This window comes from Atta colombica, unplaced genomic scaffold, assembly GCF_001594045.1.
Source record: "Atta colombica isolate Treedump-2 unplaced genomic scaffold, Acol1.0 scaffold97, whole genome shotgun sequence".
In the NCBI taxonomy this organism is placed as follows: Eukaryota; Metazoa; Arthropoda; class Insecta; order Hymenoptera; family Formicidae; genus Atta; species Atta colombica.
The window spans coordinates 528,859-549,655 of record NW_017259591.1 but is presented as its reverse complement, the minus strand read 5'-3'; the positions used below and the strand labels follow the sequence as shown (position 1 = coordinate 549,655).

The window sequence follows — 20,797 nt, the reverse complement described above, 5'->3', positions numbered from 1 at the left end:
TATATATATTTATATACGGTATGTTTTTAACACAACAATGGATTTATTACTTAAAAGCTCAAGAAATCATTTAATGATTACATACAATGATTATATACATTTTGGACGGAAAGTTATATCAACAGGAGAATATCATAGATTTGTTAGCGTTACTTGCACTTTTTGCATCTTCGCCTTCTCTCTCTCTCTTCAATGCATATAGATGTATTTATATCGTTTTAAATTTAACAATTTTTGAGAATTTCAAGCAACGCGAGCAAACCTAATATCGTGTGATTGTTTCATATTCCTCTGTTGCGTATTTCACACATTTTATTTCTTCTATAGTGAAAACACGACAAATTATTTCGTATATCATTGACGCATGAACGACATTCCATTGTGTCAAGAATGCAGCATTGATAAGATGAAGGTGAAAATTTATCTGGAATTTGTTACAATGCTTCCAGCATTATTGTAGCTGATAAATGCTATCTAAAGAATCCTGATTCATTGACGGCTCAAGACCAATGCGCTCTTTGAGATAACGTGTATCTATTGTTTACATCCGTACCTCTTAACATTGTCAACGTATCAGAGATATCATTGACATTCGGGACCTCACTTTCTCATTTACGAAGCATTTTGATATCATTGTTTCTCTTTTTTTATTTCTGTGTGTTTTTTATTTCTGTATGTTTTTTATTTCAGAAATAACTTTATGAATTATGACATGTAGAAAATTGTGTACGCCAAATTGAATCGATTGCTGGAATTATGGATATAAAAGGATTTTAATTTTGTAATAAAATCGGTAAATTATCATCATGACATAAAACATATAATGATAAGTTTGCTGACGTCGTGAAATTGCAAAACCCACCTTTAATCAACATTCAAAATTGCTTGTCGTAAACAGACATGGCAACAAATCGATCCTTAATTTACGCCGCAGTTTCCGCAGCACGCCTCGGAAATATTAATCTCCGCTGTTGCCGCACGAAGATTATATATACAAGTAATTATATCTACATATAAAAAAAAGTTAAAAAAAAAGAAGCAAAGGAGCTGTTTTGATCAACGAATTTGCAGTGTTGCTTTTTCACGCAGATTCAGTCTCGTTAATAACCGCGACGCGTAAACTCGTGCTTTTTGTACCGCCGCGCCATCGCGTTTCATGTTCCTATCGATCTGCTACTTCAAGCCTCGTAAGTTTTCCTATCCCTTGTACAGTTTGCCCAAAAGCGCTTGAAAGAGGAGAATATTTTCATCCTCGTCCTTGCAGCGCGAGACGCGTCCGTCGGATAATTAAATTTTTCAGCTTCGTAACTGGTAACTCGAAAAAATTCTTTCTTTGATCCTCTGTTGACGTCGTAATCCGTCAGGAATTCTGCTAATATATGTTCTTGCTCTTTTCACGAATGATATGACGATTTCGAGTGAGAGATTTTTCTTCTAATTAATGACATTTACCTCTGCATTGTTTTACGTGCGGTACTTTTTTTGTTTGAGCTACGTTTCATTTTCTTTTTATATTGATAGTCGGCAGATGGACATGTGCGCATATACGGTTACCGTAAGAATTATATGCTCAAATTTCTCAAGTCCGTAAGCGAGATTTACCTATGTGAAACCCTTTCTTGGATAGGAGATGAATTATTACGCGCACCTCAGCCTATCCTCTCCCTTTCCTCTCAAGATAGTCCTGAGCTCTCTTAGGTCACACGGCGTTTCGGCGCGAAACCTGCGGTCTTCCCGTGAAAATTTATTTCTTTATACTGGCGCATCTTGTAGCTCTTCTTTCGGAAGTTAATATCCTCTTTAATCTTTTCACGTCCGGAAAACTTCGCCGGCGAAGGACTCGCTCTCGCAACTTTGCGCGCGAACTTCAACGTCGCGCGAACTTCCGCCGTGTGTCTCGCGCACCGCCCTGTACTAAAGTTAAAAATTTGCCCGACAACAAGAGAGGTTATTTTCAATTTGCTCCTTTTGCCTCTCTTGCTTGTTGTCCGTGTGGATCGATCTGCCTGGCAGCGGTACAATCTCGTGTGGCTTTGACGCGGACAACCCTTGGGTATGTCTCACCGACGACGAATATATGAATAATTTCCCCGTCAACGCGGTTCGCCCGACGAAAATCGATATTCCATAAATGTGTAAATGTGTAACCGAATCCCGGCGATTCTCTTTGCCTAAGCAAAGTACGTACCCTTGTCGACGACTATCGCATGTGCCCTGAGACGCATTAGCAGCGTCGTCGCACATGCTGCACTTTTGACATCTTCGAAAAATCCTTGATCGACAATAGAAGCTGACAGTGCAGTGATACACATTAATTTTTATTTTATTAAATTCGCTATCCTGTGAATGTTTCCCCTAAGAATCTCGAAATTCAGCCGTAAACTTATCCGCTATAGCAGAAGAATTTTTCTTTCGGTTTTTCCAATTCTCATCGTTCTCCGCAGATGATGGTTTTTTTCTGTTTTATATATATTTCTTTTGTTTGGCAGATTTTATTTGCCGTGCACTCCACAATACTGAATTTAACGACAAACTTCGAAATTTCGAAACTTTTTCGTGCACGAGAAAAGGCAATTCACGTTGATTTGCCAAAAAAGAAGAAAAAGAGAAATGAAATGTTGCCTCGATATATTAAAAAAAAAGATTCTCCTACGTTTGTATGTATCGGATCAACTCACGAAAGATGGATTTATGGGCAATATCACCTACAACGGAAAATTCGGGACGCGGATGTGCGCGCGCACGCAAGCAAATGTGTTTCAGGAACGCGTACAGAATATCGCGTACAGAATATCGATATCACATTGTCGGAAATCACAATGTAATACGTCCACGAACGTTTCCGGCGATCGATGCATCTCTGGCCGCTTGTCTTCCCGCGCCTGTTTCCTCCGTGCGTGTATCACTGCGCTCTCGATCTCCCGCATTACACGCTGTCGGAAATTCAATTTTCCCGATTTTTCCACGAAAAAAAGGCCCGATGCTACAATCCCGGAATATGATAGCACCGCTGTTTATAAAACAAAACGAAGAAATAGCGGGAGAAATCAAACTTTCTTTTTCGTTGTTCCATGATAAAAGAAAAGACTACGCTGCGTTTTATTTCAGCATATCCCATCTTTGTCTGTTTTCTTTCTTTTCTTGCGAACAAAGTTTGCTATCTCGTGGTACGGAAATGTTTTATGATGTCGAGCTCAAGCTTTAGTTAAAAACAATACTCGGAACGGTATTGTATATAAAAAATATTACGTCAGGTAATTAAATTGATGTGTCAACACATTTCCTGGTTAGTTTCATGAAACATAGATATTGTACGAGCAAACAGAAATAAGCTCCCTTAATTATATATTATAATCCATCTATGCCATCGTGTTTAGAATTTAATGAACTTGTTATTAATTCTCCTGAAATACTTGCTGGAATAAATTAAAACGATTGCACGATCGCATTGTTTATTCATCGAGAAAAAGCTTTCGGGGATTGAGTTAATCGCAACGATCCATCTTCATTAACGTGCTTCTCCTTTCGATTCCACACGAAAACAGAGCGAGGGTATAATCGTATCATGTTGAGAGCATGCTGGCAAGAAAGGGAAATTAGGACGTTGATTTCACTCGCGACAAGGCAAACTTTTTTTTTTATCGTATCGTATACTGGAGCGAGGTAGGCTTGAATAGCAATTAATTACGAAGGGACGTCGGAGCAATGACCGGAAACCCGACTCACGATGCGCAGCGAAATATGAAATTCAATTTGGTCGTACACGCGGCCATTTCCCTGGAAAATTAAGGGTTGCCATTTCACTGGTAAGAATTTCGGGAAAGACAGCGCGTCGTTAACGATAACGACTATGTCGATCAATAATCCCGATGTCTTTCTCTCGGAAAAGCCCGGAATCTATACTTAAGTTAATGGATTATGTAATGCAATCAGGAAGAGTGATGTGATGTTTTTCCATTTCTCTGGTTATTTTAATAACATTTTTAATAAGTCATTATTTTTTCTTATTCGATTTTCTCGATTGATTTCTTTAAGATATATTTTTAATACGAACATGATTCTATTAAATTGCGTAGTTTACTTGCGGTAGAACGTGCGACTAGAATGTAAATTAATTCGTAACATTGAATATAATAACTCGATTTCATGGAGAACAAACCAGTTTTCTATTTTTAATTTATTTTATCGATTTACTAATCAAAAATATACCGTCACGTCTATTACATGTCGATTATAACCTGCGTGTAATCATGCAGCAACATTTTATAACGAAGTAACGATATAAAATTACAAATATCGATACTTAATTTATCGCTGACACTTGAAATTTTGCCTAGAGTTTACATATTCATTGAATAATAAGGAAAACAATATTTTTCTGCATTGACACGCCTCGTATTTTCTTTCCCATCATAAACCCTGTAGAGATTCATCAAATTTGTAGCACGGATTATCCACAAATATCATGGAACCTTGTGTACGTAAAAATGATTAGATAGTCTTGTACAGACGCGAAATTGTGTTGGGAAAACGATGATGACATGTCTTTCTCTCCTTGAATTTAATCGAATGAAAATTATATCCACGCTTTTTTCAACCTTTTTTTTCTTCCTTTTTTTTTTACTTGTCTATAACAAAACGCGTCGGACATATTTTAATCTATCGAAATAACATTAGGTTTGTTTTTTTATAATTGAACTAATGTATACTTTTTGTACTTAAAGTAAAATAGTTTTTTATTTAAAATAATACATGTTTGAAATTTTGTGAAAATGAAAGAGAAAGAAAGTTCAAATGCTGTAGGTGATAAAAACAGTGAGATAATATTTTTACAATAAATTATTTAAAGTTTAAGATCTTATTAGCTTTACTATTAAAATAAACGATCAATCTAATTTAAGCTATTAATTTCAAATCATCTTCGATTTGCGATTGCAAATCTCAATAATTTTATTGGTGTACAATTTATAAAACTGAAATAATATATCTGTAAAAATTTGTATTTAGTATTATTTAGTATTATTAAGTTAAGATCAGTAAGATCCGTTAACCGGAAATAGAATTATTTCTATTAATTTAATAAAAAACAAATCTATTGATTTTATCCGCACACTGAGAGAAAAATGTTTTGTATATGTAACTATAATTATATATTACTATAATTATGATTATTATTGCTATAATAATAACAGTAACTACATATTGTATATAGTTCTAGCAATAAATGTACATAGTAATCTAAAATGACTATAATTATAGTTGGAATTGCCATAAAAATGACTCAAATGACTATAATTTTATAGTTATATAGTTATTTTATAGTTTTATAGTTATATAGTTTTATAGTTATATAATTTTGGAATAACCATATTTTTTATAGTCCCAGGTAATTTTAACTATTTTATAATTATAATAACTATAATTATAGTCATTTTAGATTGCCAACTATATACATATGTTGCTAGAACTGTACACATAGTTATTATTATTATAGCAGTAATAATTATAGTAATATGTAATTATAATTACAAATACCAAACATTTTTCTCTTAGTGCATGCATTTTCATACAAGAAGTACACGCGAAGTTAAAATGTGACATCGAGTACGATTTTTTTTTATATTAGATTCGAATATCACGTGGAACGTAATATTTTAACAATCGACATTGAATGTGTGTTTTAAAACTCACCTGCATTTATTCCACGATATTATCGCGGTGACGGCGACGTGGTGAAATTCGTCGTTACATTGCATCGCGAAGTTCAATTATCGTGGGCGCGATAATTATGCGAGGCGGAGAATTTCGTGCTCGCACGCGCCATTGTCAACTTCCGCTTTTAATGAGCTCACCGCGTTTAATAAGCGCGTGGTATGCAAAAGGAATGAATTTGCATTGTGCGGAAACATCTAAAATACGAGCTTAAGCCATTTAGCCGAATCAACAAAACGACGTCGCTGCCGGCCAGAAATATCTCCTTTCTATTTTTTTATTTGCATGAATAATCTTCTCTTGAATACACATGTAGTACAGCATGCGAGCACATCTTCCCAAAGACTTCCTCTCTAAAATTCCTAAGCTTCACTAAAGTAACTTTCAAAAAGGCCAAAAATTTTCGTCTACACACAAAATCATTATCACTTTCGATATATTTCCATTTACTTTATTTAATTCGATTGTTATTTAAAAAAAACGGATTTGTTGTAAAAGCTCACATTCGTTTATATATAATAATAATATATTAATAATCAATAAATTAGTTTGGATATATTTCATATAATAAAGCGTTTTGCAAACTACACGAGCGTATACTGAGATGAATTTGGAAATCATTTATATCTTGATAGCTTACTAGCAAAGCTGTAGATTAAACTTCGGTTATAATCTAGTTAAAGTGAGAGCAGCTACACGTAATGAATAATAATGATTTATCCATGTCCACGAAGTTTAATCTGCGAAAATTTTGTAATCCTCCTTGTTAGATAATTTCATAATTAGAATTCATCATGTATTAAAATTCATCAAGAAATACGCTCTTGTGAGTGCACATCTTTGATGTATAGAACTTGTTTGCATAAACGATATTCCTAATAAAACGATGCCGCGATATTTTGGTCATTTTTTGGAATCCGACGCGAGATGAATGGCCTTGCCGGAAGCATGAAGTTCCAAGCTAGCAAAAGAGCAAAAAGTCACGCGACCTCTCTTCTAATTCCCTGAACGCTCGGTTGTTGCAGGCACACACTCCTCTTCTCGCGGCCGACACGAGACACGTAAGTAGAAAGTTGGTAGCAAAAAGTAGCCGAGTCAAGGAGATTGTTAGCAAGTAGTCGCGACCGAGAGAAGAATCGCAATTGCCACGTGCGTTTGTCTCTCTTTTAATTTACACGTTTTATTCGTCTGATAAAAATATTTCAATTAATCAGTAATTAATATCAGTATTAATATAAAAAAATTGCTGTATAAAGCTGTTGTTTATCGTGATATTTGCTTCAAGTTTTTTTACAAATTTGATAAGAATTTTATATCAATTTTATATCAATTTTATTTCAATATTATTTGATTTATATTAACGTGGCCGTTTAAATTTTTCTCTCGGTTCGAAAATAGAGCGTATTTGCATATGATTAAATGCGGACGGTAATATCTCATCGAAGGCATTTATCCCATTAATTACACAGATGACACGATTAACAGTTCCCGCAATGCGTGTCCTGCATTTCTGCAAATTGATCAGCTGCCGTATACATTACCGATGTAGCGCAAAGCTGGCGTATCATTTCGAGGGAACTCAAACTATCGAGAAAAGTCTGACTTTATTTTTAATAATTCTATAATTCTTGACTATACTAATTTAAATAAAATAAAAATAATTTATTTAAATTTGAGAAATATTTTATTAATGTTGAAAATTTATTAAAATTCTTGCTAGAATGTGTGCAGAAATAAGTACAGAATTATTTTAGAATAAACAGAATTCTTGAAAAGCGCGCTTCACTTTGGTATACATAGACTCGCCTTCCTCAGATATAGATTGTTTAAGAAGTATTTAATTATTATTTATTGTTACAACTCCTACTGCAATGCTCAAATAGCTACAGAATAACACAAGAAACTGTTTAACGACATGAAATCTACATTTTTTTCATTTTGATATTTTAACAATTTTAACATTTGCTTGTTTCTATTATATTAAAATTTTTTTTTGCTTTTTAAAAGACAGCATCTTTTTCAAATAGCATTATAAATTCTAACAATACTAAGTAAGAGAATTTACGCAAGATAAATTGAAACGTTGCATGAATTTTAATTTTGAAACAGGTTTTTTTAATGACTGAAACTACTCTATTTATTAAAAATTACAGAACTGTTATAAGCAGCTAGAACTTTTAAGTTCCTAAATAATGTTGTCGATTTATAAAGCCTACAATACTTATAATAATAATGATGCAGCAAACGCAGCCAGTAGAAGTACCATATACTAATGTGTTCAGATTCATTTATCGTGATACAAATTGTTCATTGTACAGCAAAGATTTTACCAGCATTGGGAAGAAAGTGCAAGTTCGGAACTTGACAACGGCAGCTGACCAAATCAAGTCGCGATATTACAAATGTTTTATAAGATAGCGCGACAGCTATCTCAGCGCTTACATTGAGGTTTATCATGACGTAATTGCAGTTTCATATCGTTGGTACGCGGTGTCTCCTCGTAAATTACACGCGCAAGAAGACGTAACGGATAATTATTTGCCCCTGAGTCATTAGCGCTAACGATCCCCCTTGCCATTCCTAGTAATGATACTGGAATCTAATCTACGAGCAACGATTGCGTTCACGACACGTCGTTCCTTAATCATCGTTTGATCGGTTAACTTCGGCAATTATGTACGCCGACCTTCAAGACGCAAACGATGAATCTAAAAGTGTCTGGTCCGCACGAACTTCCTCATGCTTCTGAGAATCGTTTGTATAATGCGTGTTCAGGAAATAGTATCATCTCAGTTCCTTCTACTCTCTCTTCCGTTTCATCGAACGGTTTCATCCAATTTGCTGTGAAATTAATCCAGTTGCTTCTCAACTCTTCTTCAAGAGTTTGCCAGTACTTTAATGATTCTAAGCTATTAGACATTAACATATTATTAGATCTTGCCTTTATCAAATCTATAATCTTTAATTGAATATGGAAAAGAAAACAATTGTGATAACGATTTCGCGTATATTATTTTTTACATTCCTTTTCGAATGTGGTTTTCTCGTATATTAACTAAGGAATAGAATGTAATAAGATTGTATGACTAGTTACATTATTTTGAAAAAATAGACTTAAAATTAAAGTCCGGATAATTAAAAAATTTATTTATTGTTATATTTATAATATGTAAATTTGTGATGAAAAAAAAATTTAGAAATTCAGAAAAAAATTTAAAAAGCAATACATTTTTCTTTATAGTTTATTCGCGTTAATAATTATTTTTGCGACATATAATTTTGATTCTCGATTTGTTACGAGTGAAGGAATGCAATAAAATCGAGTGTCGCATACAATTTCATATGGACTTCAATGACAGTGATGTTAATTTTACAAGGTATCTTGAACGTATTGCAAAATGATTGCAAAATTCCGATAGTCGGAAAGCCCGAAATAATTATCTCGCGACGTGAAAGTTAATGTATAGATGTGCAATACATGTTGCTTTTACATACACATACATACAGAGAAATGTTTCCCTTCGAGTGTACATGTAAATATGGTGCGCAAATCCACACATCAAGTTAATTAACTATTATGCATCTCATTATGTTCTCATCCCATTAATTGGGTTGAAATCCATGTCTTAATATTTTGATTGATTCACCATTGGGGAAATTAAAGGTGATATTAAACATCAAATGAATTATACGTTATAGGTTTAACCAATGTATTTATGCGCATCGATATTTCATGAATAGAGAGCATGTTAAAAATAATCTTGTTCCGTCTCTACATTTAGACATATCTTTGTCAGAGTAGGACACATTATTTCATGTTATCCCTTCAGATATCGTTATATATTTCAAGACATTATTCATTCAACGGAGTTGATTAGCCCTCGTCGGTCGCGCCGGCCTTTTAAATCACCCTTGTCTCTCGAATGTGCAAACACACCCATCGCCTCCTCAAAACTTCACCAGTTTTGTTCTCCTCGGCCTCGTCGGAAGATTCATAGCGAGCCTGATTCGATTTGCAGCGTCGTTTGAAATTCAGGCGAGAGCGTATTTCATTCGTCGACGGTCAGAGAAGGAAAGATGAGGGGATGAGGAGAGAGGGAGGAATCGGGTTGAAAAGGCGCCTCGGTGAATATCGAGCTTGCCAAATGGAGTAAACTGCAGCCTCCGGCTCGTGTAATCTTCCGGAAGTCACCGTCTGCCGTCGATTACCTTCCTTTCTCTCTCTCTCTCTCTCTCTCTCTCTCTCTCTCTCTCTCTCTCTCTTCTCTCTTTTTCTTTTTTCGTAAATAGCTTTGTATATTTCTTTTTATCTTCTCGTCACCTCTGTTTTACTCCCTTATTCGTCTTCTTTTTTTCGTCGACTCGAGTTTTCCATGCTGTACCTTCCCTTGGCCTTGGCATTAAATCAGGCGAAAGGGGTACTGCATAATCCAACGAAATGAAGCCAAGTCGTTTTTACGAGACGTCGCGGGAATCATATTTCCGTCGTGGCTCCCGGAGAACTGTTTGCTTTCCTTGCAACGTGGGAAAAATTTCGCACCAAGAGGGAAAATGACTACCTTCGTGAATAGAGAAATTCATAGTATGGAGCGAATTTCTATATGGCTCGGCGAATTCCGCAGGTGTTCATCAATACGCAGCATGATATCGGTCTCCAGTATTCATTTCCTTCCTTTGGATTAGTACGCACATTGCATACAATGTACGTATACAGATATACACGGGAAAAAATTCGCTTTTTATGTAACCACCGTAAAAAGTGGTAGATATTTCTGGCCGGTTCGTATGCGATACACGAGCGATGACAGAGATATTGTCGAACTGACAAAACTTCATTCTTTTTTTTTTTATGATGGCTGTATAAAAGATGTTTCTACATTTGCAATATATCATATGCTACATCGTACGTCATTCGGGACTTACGACTGAATTTTGAATTTATCACTTTGATTTATTTTGCATATTTTTAAATTTTAAATAATTGATTATTTTATTTTTAACAATTATATTAAATTATCGACATTCTTTTCTAATTTCAACTCTTCCTCTTTTCTCGGCAGAAAACTTGTAATATCACCTGGTAGGATACTTATTATTCGCGGACAGTAACATAATTTCGTTCTTGATAATGAGAACTGTAATATCCTGGAGTGCTTATCTGCATGCGACATTTCCTATTTTCCGCGAGGCAAGTTAGGGTTTCGATCGTCGCCTGAAATTCAGGGCTCAAGTTCCAGGCACCGTTTCCCGCGGGAAAACAACCTATCTCACATTATTCCAAGCTGTCGAAATTCTAGTTTCATCAGTGTCTTCATTTCGCCCCTCCCTTCACCACGTCGAGTTTTCTCATCGCAATATTACGCTCTAAAATCATCATTTTATGAAATCTGCATTAAAATGTGATTAGATCTTCTTCACAAATCTTGACAAATGAAATAAATGTCAAAAAATCGATTAAGAATATATCTCGTGAAGTCGTTGAATCAATACTGAAAAAAATTTACCAAATCTTAATACAGTTCTTTGAATAGTACTAATTGTATACTGAAAAAAAAGATTGGTGGCTGCAACAATTTAGATAATAAAATATAGCATAAAATATAGCATTTTTATATGGCTGTAGCAATTAGTTTTTGATTGTAGTAACAAATTTTTAGTTGTGTTAATCTATCCGCAATGTCAGTATACGATTTCAATAGACTAACGCAACTAAAAATTAGCTGCTACAATAAAAAATTAGTTGCTGCAGCCATATAAAAGTGCCATATTTTATTATCTAAATTGTTGTAGCAACCAATCTTTTTTTTCAATAACACAACTAAAAATTTGTTGCTACAACCAAAAACTGATTGCTGCAGCCTTATAAAAATGCTATGCCATATTTTACTATTTAAATTGTTGCAGCAACCAATTTTTTCTTTCAATAAGTGAATATTTATTTACAATAAATAAATATTTACTCAATAAAAAAATAATGGTTAAATTAATTAATGATTTTTATATTAAATAAATATGTGTTTACATTTAGTAAATACTTATTTAGAGTTATTCAAACAAATATTTATTAAAATTTAGTTTTAAAAGTAGTAATTTTTTTTTCAGTGAAGATTTAAAAATATCTCTAAGTTGTTTTCGTCATCAATCTAGGATGTGCAACCTTTTTTTAGAGTTATTTTTAAATATTGTACAATAGATAAAATTTTTCTGATTATATAATATTTAATTTGTTTACATAAAATAAAAAATATAATTTTATTATTATATTTTTGGCTATAAGTCGGCAGATCTTAAAAAAATGAAAACAGATAGCTTGCGACCGCGGATCTCATCAGATTATGCATCACTGATCTAAGCAATTCTCAAGATAAGTCATCTTTCTTCTTTCGTTTTTTTTTTTTTTCAATTTCATGAACGTCTTTATGCTTCTTAATTATGGATTGTTCACTTATAATTCTAAACTGTAATAATTTATATTGTGAGGTATCCTGTTTTCCGATCCGACTAAATCATGTTCTATGTTGTATTATCGGCTGTATTCATCGGAATAATCGATATCGCATCTCATCCTGGCACGATCCATTAGTGGTTAGGGATCATCGGCCAGTAGCTCATGTTGATTACCACGTGGTGCACCTCCTGGCACTTCCCGCGCTTCCGGTCCTATAGGACGTTATAGCGTTGCATTATAGGCTGCCGGTATTATAACAGGACACGTCGTATAAATCACGTCGAATGACGTGCATGCATCGCTCTCTCAGTTGCGTCCCCTGGCGTCGACGCAAATTGCTGGCATTAGTCGTTAGTGACGGATCATGACTGGCCCTTCCGTTCAGAGGAGATCACCAGAGGCGCTGTCCTTCGTGCCAGTTTCACACGTCTAATAATTCAATTCTGTTAATATTATTTGATCCACACTTCAATTGTCAGAGAATTGTTATCTATTAATACCTAAACATTTTCATTTTATAGATAGATTGGTTCCAAGTTGAAAAATTTATTCAAACTATCTAAATGAAGAAAATTATGAAGTCGCATTAGGCGCTTTTTATCTTTGTGGCATATAATCTGTATTTTTAAAGAGTATAAATTGAAAAATTTTTTTAATATTGAAAAATTAATTAAATTACATTATTTTTTTAAATTAAATTTTAAAAAATTTATTTGATTTAAAAAAAATTAAAGAAATTTTTTTCTTTGACTGTATAACAAAGAAACATTTCTTTGAATCAAAGAAATCTTTCTTGTGTTCAAATAGACATTTTTCTCAGTGGACATATTATTATTAAAAATTATTATTAAAAAAATTTCTTTAATCGATTAAAATATTTAATAATCCTTTAAATATATTAATAGAATACTTTTCTAAACATTGTTATTTTGGCTTTTTTGTTCTTCTTCTTTTACTCTTTTACAAATAAAAAAGCGAATCTCTTTTTCTTTTGGTTGCCTCGTGTTCGATTCATTATGCATTTCGTAGGACAATGCTCGAATCAACAGAGCATAAACGCAATGTGTTTCTTCAGCTCTTAATGATTTTTCCAATACGCAGAGTATATTGCGTGTCGGCAGTCATTTATCTTTATTTCACGGAGGATACTCTGTTGCGGTTCGCACGAGGCGCGGAATTTATATTAATGGCAGCACGCATAGATATTAGGAATAATTACATTTTTCCGTTGGAATGCCGTACGTGAGAGGCTCGTATATATCTGTGTAAATATATACATGTAAAACATTTATTATGTGGGAGTTACTGAGATAAATTGCGGATCATATTCTGTTAGTTTGAACGGTATCATTATATCCGTTTCGCGGATTAACTTCATCTTGTTTTATTTTACAACTTATCCTTTGTGATTTTAACTTTTGTTAGTATTTCAACTTTTATTGTCATGTTCTCTTTCTATTAAAACAGGTATGTTTTAATAAATATTCCAAAACTAATACTTTAGCGCGTTCAGTCTGCAATTAACGGAGTTATATCTGTTAAAACTTCAAAATTATTATCCGAGCGAATTATTATCCGAGAAAGTTTTGTTCACAGCGATGCGTGCGATCAAGCAAACACCGTAAAAAATTATTGTATAAATATCTTTCCATCCGATGGAATTTTCCGCTCACAATCAGATTTTTGATCGTGCTAATAAATATTAAAATAAAAACTGATTAACTCTTTCGGGCCCAGTGGTATATATGTAATATACCTTGTTAAAATCATATTTTTGATAAATATCAAATTATTCAATTAGAATTTTTAAAAGGATTTTAAATTGTTTAAACTTTAATTGAAAAATATTATTAGAAATACATCATAAAATATAAAAATTATGTACATAATAAGATCAGAAAGGTTTTAGACCAATCATGAAAGATTCAATATGGTTAGTTCAATATTATTTATTTGCGTAGCAATTAATAACAATAATATAACAATATAAATTTCTAATTATTATTTATATTATAATATATTAATGTATGTAAACACATTTAATTTTCAAGCCTTTTACATTTCGAAATACATTTCATAATAAACAATTTTATTATTGATATTTTATCATTGATATTTACTATTTTACTTTTTGGATCCTTTATTTTAAATTTTTATATTGTGTGACCTTTAAAAATTAGATAGTATATTTTTCAATTCTAAAACAAAGTCAGACTTTAGAATTAAGCGAAAGCGAGCGTAACCCCAGTGCATTCGACCGAAAATGTTTACTTTGGAATTTGGGACATCCGCAGCCAGGCTGGACTGGTACATGCAGATACCATGTTCTTCGCAGGTGCATAAACTTTAACTCGCAAATTCTGTAATCGCTGTGCTAGATTCGCCCATTTGCTAACCGGATGAACTGTAAACGCAAATTTATATCTTGCCAGTCGTATCGTCATGCGATCGATTCGATGGAATCCGCTCTGTTCCACGAGTTCAATATACGAATTGCGCACATTTATTCGTTTTAAATGACGGATATAATTTTTAAGAAAAATGTCTGGTTGAATTAATTGAAATCCTGATTGAAAATGGACAAATCAAAATTTTCTTTAAATCTATTAATATTTTAAATATGTGATAATCGGAACTCTAATTAATATAATCATAATCTTCGCCATTTTCACCTAGAGAAAAATTTTTTCAATTCAAAGAAATGTTTCTTTGCTATACGGTTAAAGAAAAAATTTCTTTTGAACGTTACTTCTTTGATTTAAACATTATTTTTTTAAATTAAATAAAAAAAATTTATTTGATTTAAAAAAATTATGTTCAAATCAAAGAAATTTTTTTTTTGAATCGAAGAAATTTCTTTCTCGTGTTCAAATAAACATTTTTCTCAGTGAACATAATTATTATTAAAAAATAATATAAATAACGCGTAAATAATTTTGTAGTCAGTAAAAATGCTAGTATGGAATATTCAAGCAATAAATATATTTCTTTGTAAGATAATATAATTTTTATTACGAATAATGCAAACGTAACGTAAAAAGAACAAATTTTATGTGGATATTGCACGATGAAGCGAAAGCTTCCAGGTGTGGTAAAAATTAATCAGCCTCAATGAATATCTTTACCGTACGAAAATAATTAATGCTTTGGTAGATGTGAATAATCCACTTTTATAAAACGTTCATTTTCTTCCACTCGGCGATCGATATAGCGCCTCCGAGTTTATGAATTGATTTATGAAGCGGGGAAACGTCCGAGCGTTGGTTTCTACCAGAGATGGCTTGCCCGCATCTGAAAATTAGGGAATATTATCATAATGTATTCCACCTCATCTGCATCGGAATTATCAACCAGATAAGGATTCGAAGTTTGGTATGAGTACGCTTTAAAGCGAGGTCGATTTTTCCCTGGGAAAAAAAAGGCGTATGAAAGATCATTGGGCGGAATGTACGCGGTTGTACAGCATGATGTAGCGCAGTATTTATTATACGAAATTTTTTACATTGTTACTTTATGGATCGTGATTGATAAATTAAATTATTACAACGATACAATTCAAGTGTCATTAAATATTCGTTGGAAATTATTGTATTATAAATTTTATGCGGAATTTTATAAGTTATTATTTTTAATGATGATGCAACAACGAGATAATATGAATTATTTTAACGATATAGCAGTAGAATAGAATGAATTATTCACGCCCTTCACAGAAAATCTTTATTTAGCATTGAATTAACAAACGGGAGCGAAAACAGCTATGGTTTAAGTCCATGGAATGCCTCGATGAAATCTAAAATCTGAGGAGAGTATTTAGGTCGACTTCGTTGTCTCTGACAGCTCGTTCATCCTGACTTTTAAAAACTACCGAACAATTTCCGTGGGTTTATCTTCGCGAAACTTGTTCGGCGCGCGCGTAAAGCTCCGCCGAGTAATTTGAACGAAAAGTAAACTTCAAGGCTCTTTATTTTGCTTGGCTTTCCGTTAGTAAGAAACTACTGTGTCTCGACGAATCGACGTGAAATCGAGATAAATTCTGAATGTTATTTTAAGTCCATTATTTCGGTTTGAATATTAAATCTGCCGCCGTTGATACAATATTCTTATGTATATATTTCATTATTTCTTAAATTAACTTGTAATTTTGTATGTAATCTTTTTTCTATTATTTATTCACGGATAAAGTATGCTCTCTAAATGCCATTTATTTAGACTAAAATTTTTCTAATAACAAATTACATTATCTCAACTTTATTTTTATATGTAACGTTAGCATTGTTACACATTATCGATTAATTTTGTTAAATTAAACAGTGAACAATAAATTTTTTGTGGACTATTTCTAAAGCTCTTTATGCATTTTTATGATTTTTTAAATTTTATATGAGTAATTATAATTTCAAAATATATCTATAACATATTTTGCTAGTATTTCATTGAAGCAGTTTAGAATTAAACTTATGGTATTATATTTTTTTATTTTTTACCGTTTTGCAATTATGATAATTTATAATAAATCAATACATTTAAAATTTCCGATGCCTCTTTATAATGAATAAATCTTGAAGCCAAAAATCGAAATTCTGACACATTAGATTTTATTTACAATATTTTATGCATATTTTTTTGGAAGTTGGAGTGCTAGTATAACGTGATAACGTTTCTATTTTTTATATTAATTTCTTGAATAGATAAAAGCAATAAATTTGGAACCAGAGCAACAAATTAGTACTTAATAATGGCATATATTCGAATTTGTTTTTGTTAATTGAAATACTAATTTCTCAAAGATCCAGATGATTCTTATTTAGATTAGCTGACTATTTGCATCGCGAATCTTGGATATTCTTGGTAATTAATCTTTATAATAGTAAATCTACTTATGAGCCATGCGATATAATATATTTTATCGTAATGTCGTTGCTGATATTTTGATATCGAACAGCATCACTATATGAAATAACGATAAGAAGAAAGAGAGTCGTTACACCTGCATGAATTTCGGGATGGCAAGCGCAGAATAAGGTCGTAAACTCCCCGGGCGTAAACCGGTAAATGGTACGTGCCAAAGTAGAATGAAGTTTCCCGACGTTGAATCGGTAGAAGACGCCCGGGCCGATCACCTCGATCGAGCGCTCACCGTTACTTGGGATCTCATACGATCTATACGTAAGCTATGAAACATGATGCTGTAACTCCCCACGCCTAGGATTACTAGTCAAAACTACCTGAGGGAGTTGTACGGCAATACAGAATCGCTTAGTTTGTCTCCTCTTGCCCACTGGAAACAATCTCTACTTCTGTTGGACATGGGAGTTTCAATAGTCGCAGCGATCATCGTGTGTTTCAACCCTCGGGTTATCGCGTTACGAACGATAAATAAACGATTCATTACTTCTCCTCGAACAATTCGAGAGAATTGAAACATTTTGATTTTGTATTTGTTTTTAATTTAATATTGTGTATCGTATTGGTGCAATACTGTTATCACGAAAAATATTTGAATATTTGTTGAGCGTTTTTATTTTAGCGTTTGCAAAATGTTTACAAACATTACAGCGTTTTGTATTTATAAATATTTATATTTTTTCCTATGCTTTTAATATTTTTCAATATTTTTATCATCAGTGTTATAAAAATTATAAATTTTATTAAGAGCTCAATCATCAAATATCATACCTAGTGAGGAATAAATCGACATTTATAAATATAAATATTTAATCTAGTAGTTTCCCATGTCTTCTCCTTTTAGATCAAGATGCTATAAATAGATTATAATTTTGAGCATCTCATGGAAGCATTTACTATACGTAAATTATCTAAAGATAATAACGCTCTAAAATATCTTAATTTCTGCAGAAATTCTCGAAGGTGCCGCGGATATATGTACAATGAGAGAGAGAGAGAGAGAGAGAGAGAGAGAGAGAGAGAGAGAGAGAGAGAATCCATACTTTCTGCGTCTCGATAAATTCTCATAGCGAGAAAATTTATTACACCGCGAGGGCGTTCTCAGACATTCCATAGATTAACTCGTCAAAGTGTCTCTCAAGAAATTGTCCCGGCCACCCCGTTACTCTACACTATATCCTCGAGGTTGTATGCAACTATGCGGCGTGGGTTGAAGTTCATCGTTGCTAAACTTCAAGTAACATGCTCGACCCCGAACTCCTTTCTTTCCCGTGGCGGTAATCGAGAAATTACAGGTTGCACAGGAAAGTAATCGAAAATTTGCGTAACTTTGATCGCTACAGCGAGAATTACAGTTCGATTGGGCATTGATATTCTTAATGAAAGTATGAATTATGTAGACAATAAGAACAAACTCTGTTGTAATCCAATAATATGTATGTAAATCCAGATTGCGTGAAACGAGAAAGCAATTTATTTAGTGTACAAGTAAACTACTCAAAGTAGAACTGACGCTTGCTATGATTCTAAGGAACAGAAATTGAATTCCTAATCGGGATGGCAATGAAAGGGAAAGAGCACGAACGCGCGATGGATTTGTATAATTCGCTCAATTGAATTGATGCTAAGTAACTTATACAAATGAGATCGTCGAATGTGCCGGCAGATGAAATCTACATATTATGCAAAAAGAAATCAGGAAAAGAAAATTACAAGAAATTCACGAAGATTATTAGCGATATAACGCAAAGAATAAGGGAATTTGATTTTTATATTCGAACAAATCGAGCAACGAAAAAAATAAAGGCATTTATATTGTGCACCTCTCAACCGAATGACCAATATCTTTGATATAAACGTAGATTATGCGATTTTGATTATACGTATTAAATTCTGCTTTATGACATTACATTCCAAATTCAAGCAATGTGTTGTTTTATGAACAGTCGTGAAAATTCGTGGTTTCACGTTTTGCAACTTCGTGCTATTATTGCACCTGAATCGCTCGATTTCCTTGTGTGTGTAATCCGATAAAGACATAAGGTTCGGAAGAACGGTTTTTACGACGGTTAGCAACGTTTGACAACCCCTTTTGCGTCCCGTAGAAAAACATTGGGCGTCGACAACGACCAGGAAAGAATGGGAAAAGAAAAGCAAGCGGACGTGACCAGGATAAGGACTGCTTCCGATTCGTCCGAAAACTCAGAAGCTTTGGCTTGCTGACACGAAATACAGATTGGAATAAATTTACGGTACTTCGTGCATCGTATTAAGCATTCTGTGAACTTCTCTTATCGTCTTTGTTAAATTTTATTCGTTCGTTATCGATGACATCTTATTTTAACATTGAAATACGAGACTTTTCTTTATCTTATTTATTACTTTTTTGTATTATACATGAAGATTTTGAATTTTAATGAAAATTTTATGATAGTTTTCTTCGAAAAAAACGTTATTTTCTTCGAACTATTTTTCTATTTTGAGATCTGACTTTTTAAGTTTACTTTGACTTACTGTTTTTTTTTCGCTTGCCTCCTATGATCAAATTGTTTGCGGAAGCATAAAGAAGCATAAACAAAACTGCACATACCTTCATAAGAATAAATTGAAAAAAAATTCATTCAAAAAAAGGATACACAAGTACTTTCTATAAGATTTAAGCAATATGAATGTACGCTGTATTAATAATATTTTTGACGCAATTCTATTTTTGAGACTGATAATAATAAACAAAAATGCTTTTATTATAATTGGATTTTCAGGATGACAATATTTTTACATATTTCCTTAAAAATCGTATGATAATTTTTTCTTTTTTTATGTGTACACACACACACACACACACACACACACGCGCGCGCGCGCGCGCGCGCGCGCGGATATATGAATTAAAAATATCTTGGACTTGTCGTGAATGTCAACCACAATTTCTTATGTTCTCATAAGAATATCTTCGAGATTTATGTATGACAACAGTAACTTTTATTTTACTTCGAGTGATTGGATATTCTTGTTTAGTTGGTCGTATATTTCTTACAGGCTCTTTAAAACTTACTAGATTTGATTCGTGGTGAAATATAAAGTAATGTGGATAAAAAAGTATTCCTTTGTTATTTTTAAATTCACATATATTTATTTATCAGATTGTTAATGCACGCAAAATTTGAATTTTTCTTATTTAAAAAAAATTTTTTTGAAGATTTTGTCTTGACAAAGAATTAAAAAAAGAAAAATGTAATATAAATCTCTATATATAATTCTATATGAATATCATCGATATACTTTTTCGTAACAATTTGTTTATTTGAAATGAATCTTTTTCAATAAAACAAACTATTGTTTAAAGCAAATTTTTCAATATTTATCTTTGAACGCATATTATAAGAAAGATTTTTAAAATCTCAAAATATTTATTTTTTTATTTCTCAATATGTTCAATTTTTTTCTGTACAATTATTAAAAATAATATTTTTTAATAAAAATACTAAAGTTAAAATTAATGAAAACTTTCTATTATATGAAGTTTTATCAATTTTTATTAGATAAGCTATGCATTTTTCGAGAATTGTGATGGATATTTTTATTCTCACTTCACAATTACATTTCTTAATTTTACAACAATGTAAAATACCAAAATTTTTATAATGTTATTTACAAAATGCGTGTAAAAAACGTAATTTACATACTGTCAAACTTGTTTTAATGTTTTTAGTAAATTTTTTGGGCATT

General features: G+C 32.6%; 1 protein-coding gene across 13 annotated transcripts in view; it reads left to right on the top strand.

The window, feature by feature from the left end:
* LOC108693768 (disks large 1 tumor suppressor protein) overlaps positions 1-20,797 on the top strand; it is a 678,647-nt gene that overhangs the window by 559,561 nt on the left and 98,289 nt on the right. For 3 of the 13 annotated variants that reach the window (XM_018202901.1, XM_018202891.1, XM_018202890.1), the window contains exon 8: positions 6,738-6,773. The exons of the other annotated variants lie outside the window; for them this stretch is intronic. In XM_018202901.1, the coding sequence (XP_018058390.1) occupies positions 6,738-6,773 (36 nt within the window). The remainder of the gene's footprint in view (positions 1-6,737; positions 6,774-20,797) is intronic. 13 annotated transcript variants of the gene reach the window in all.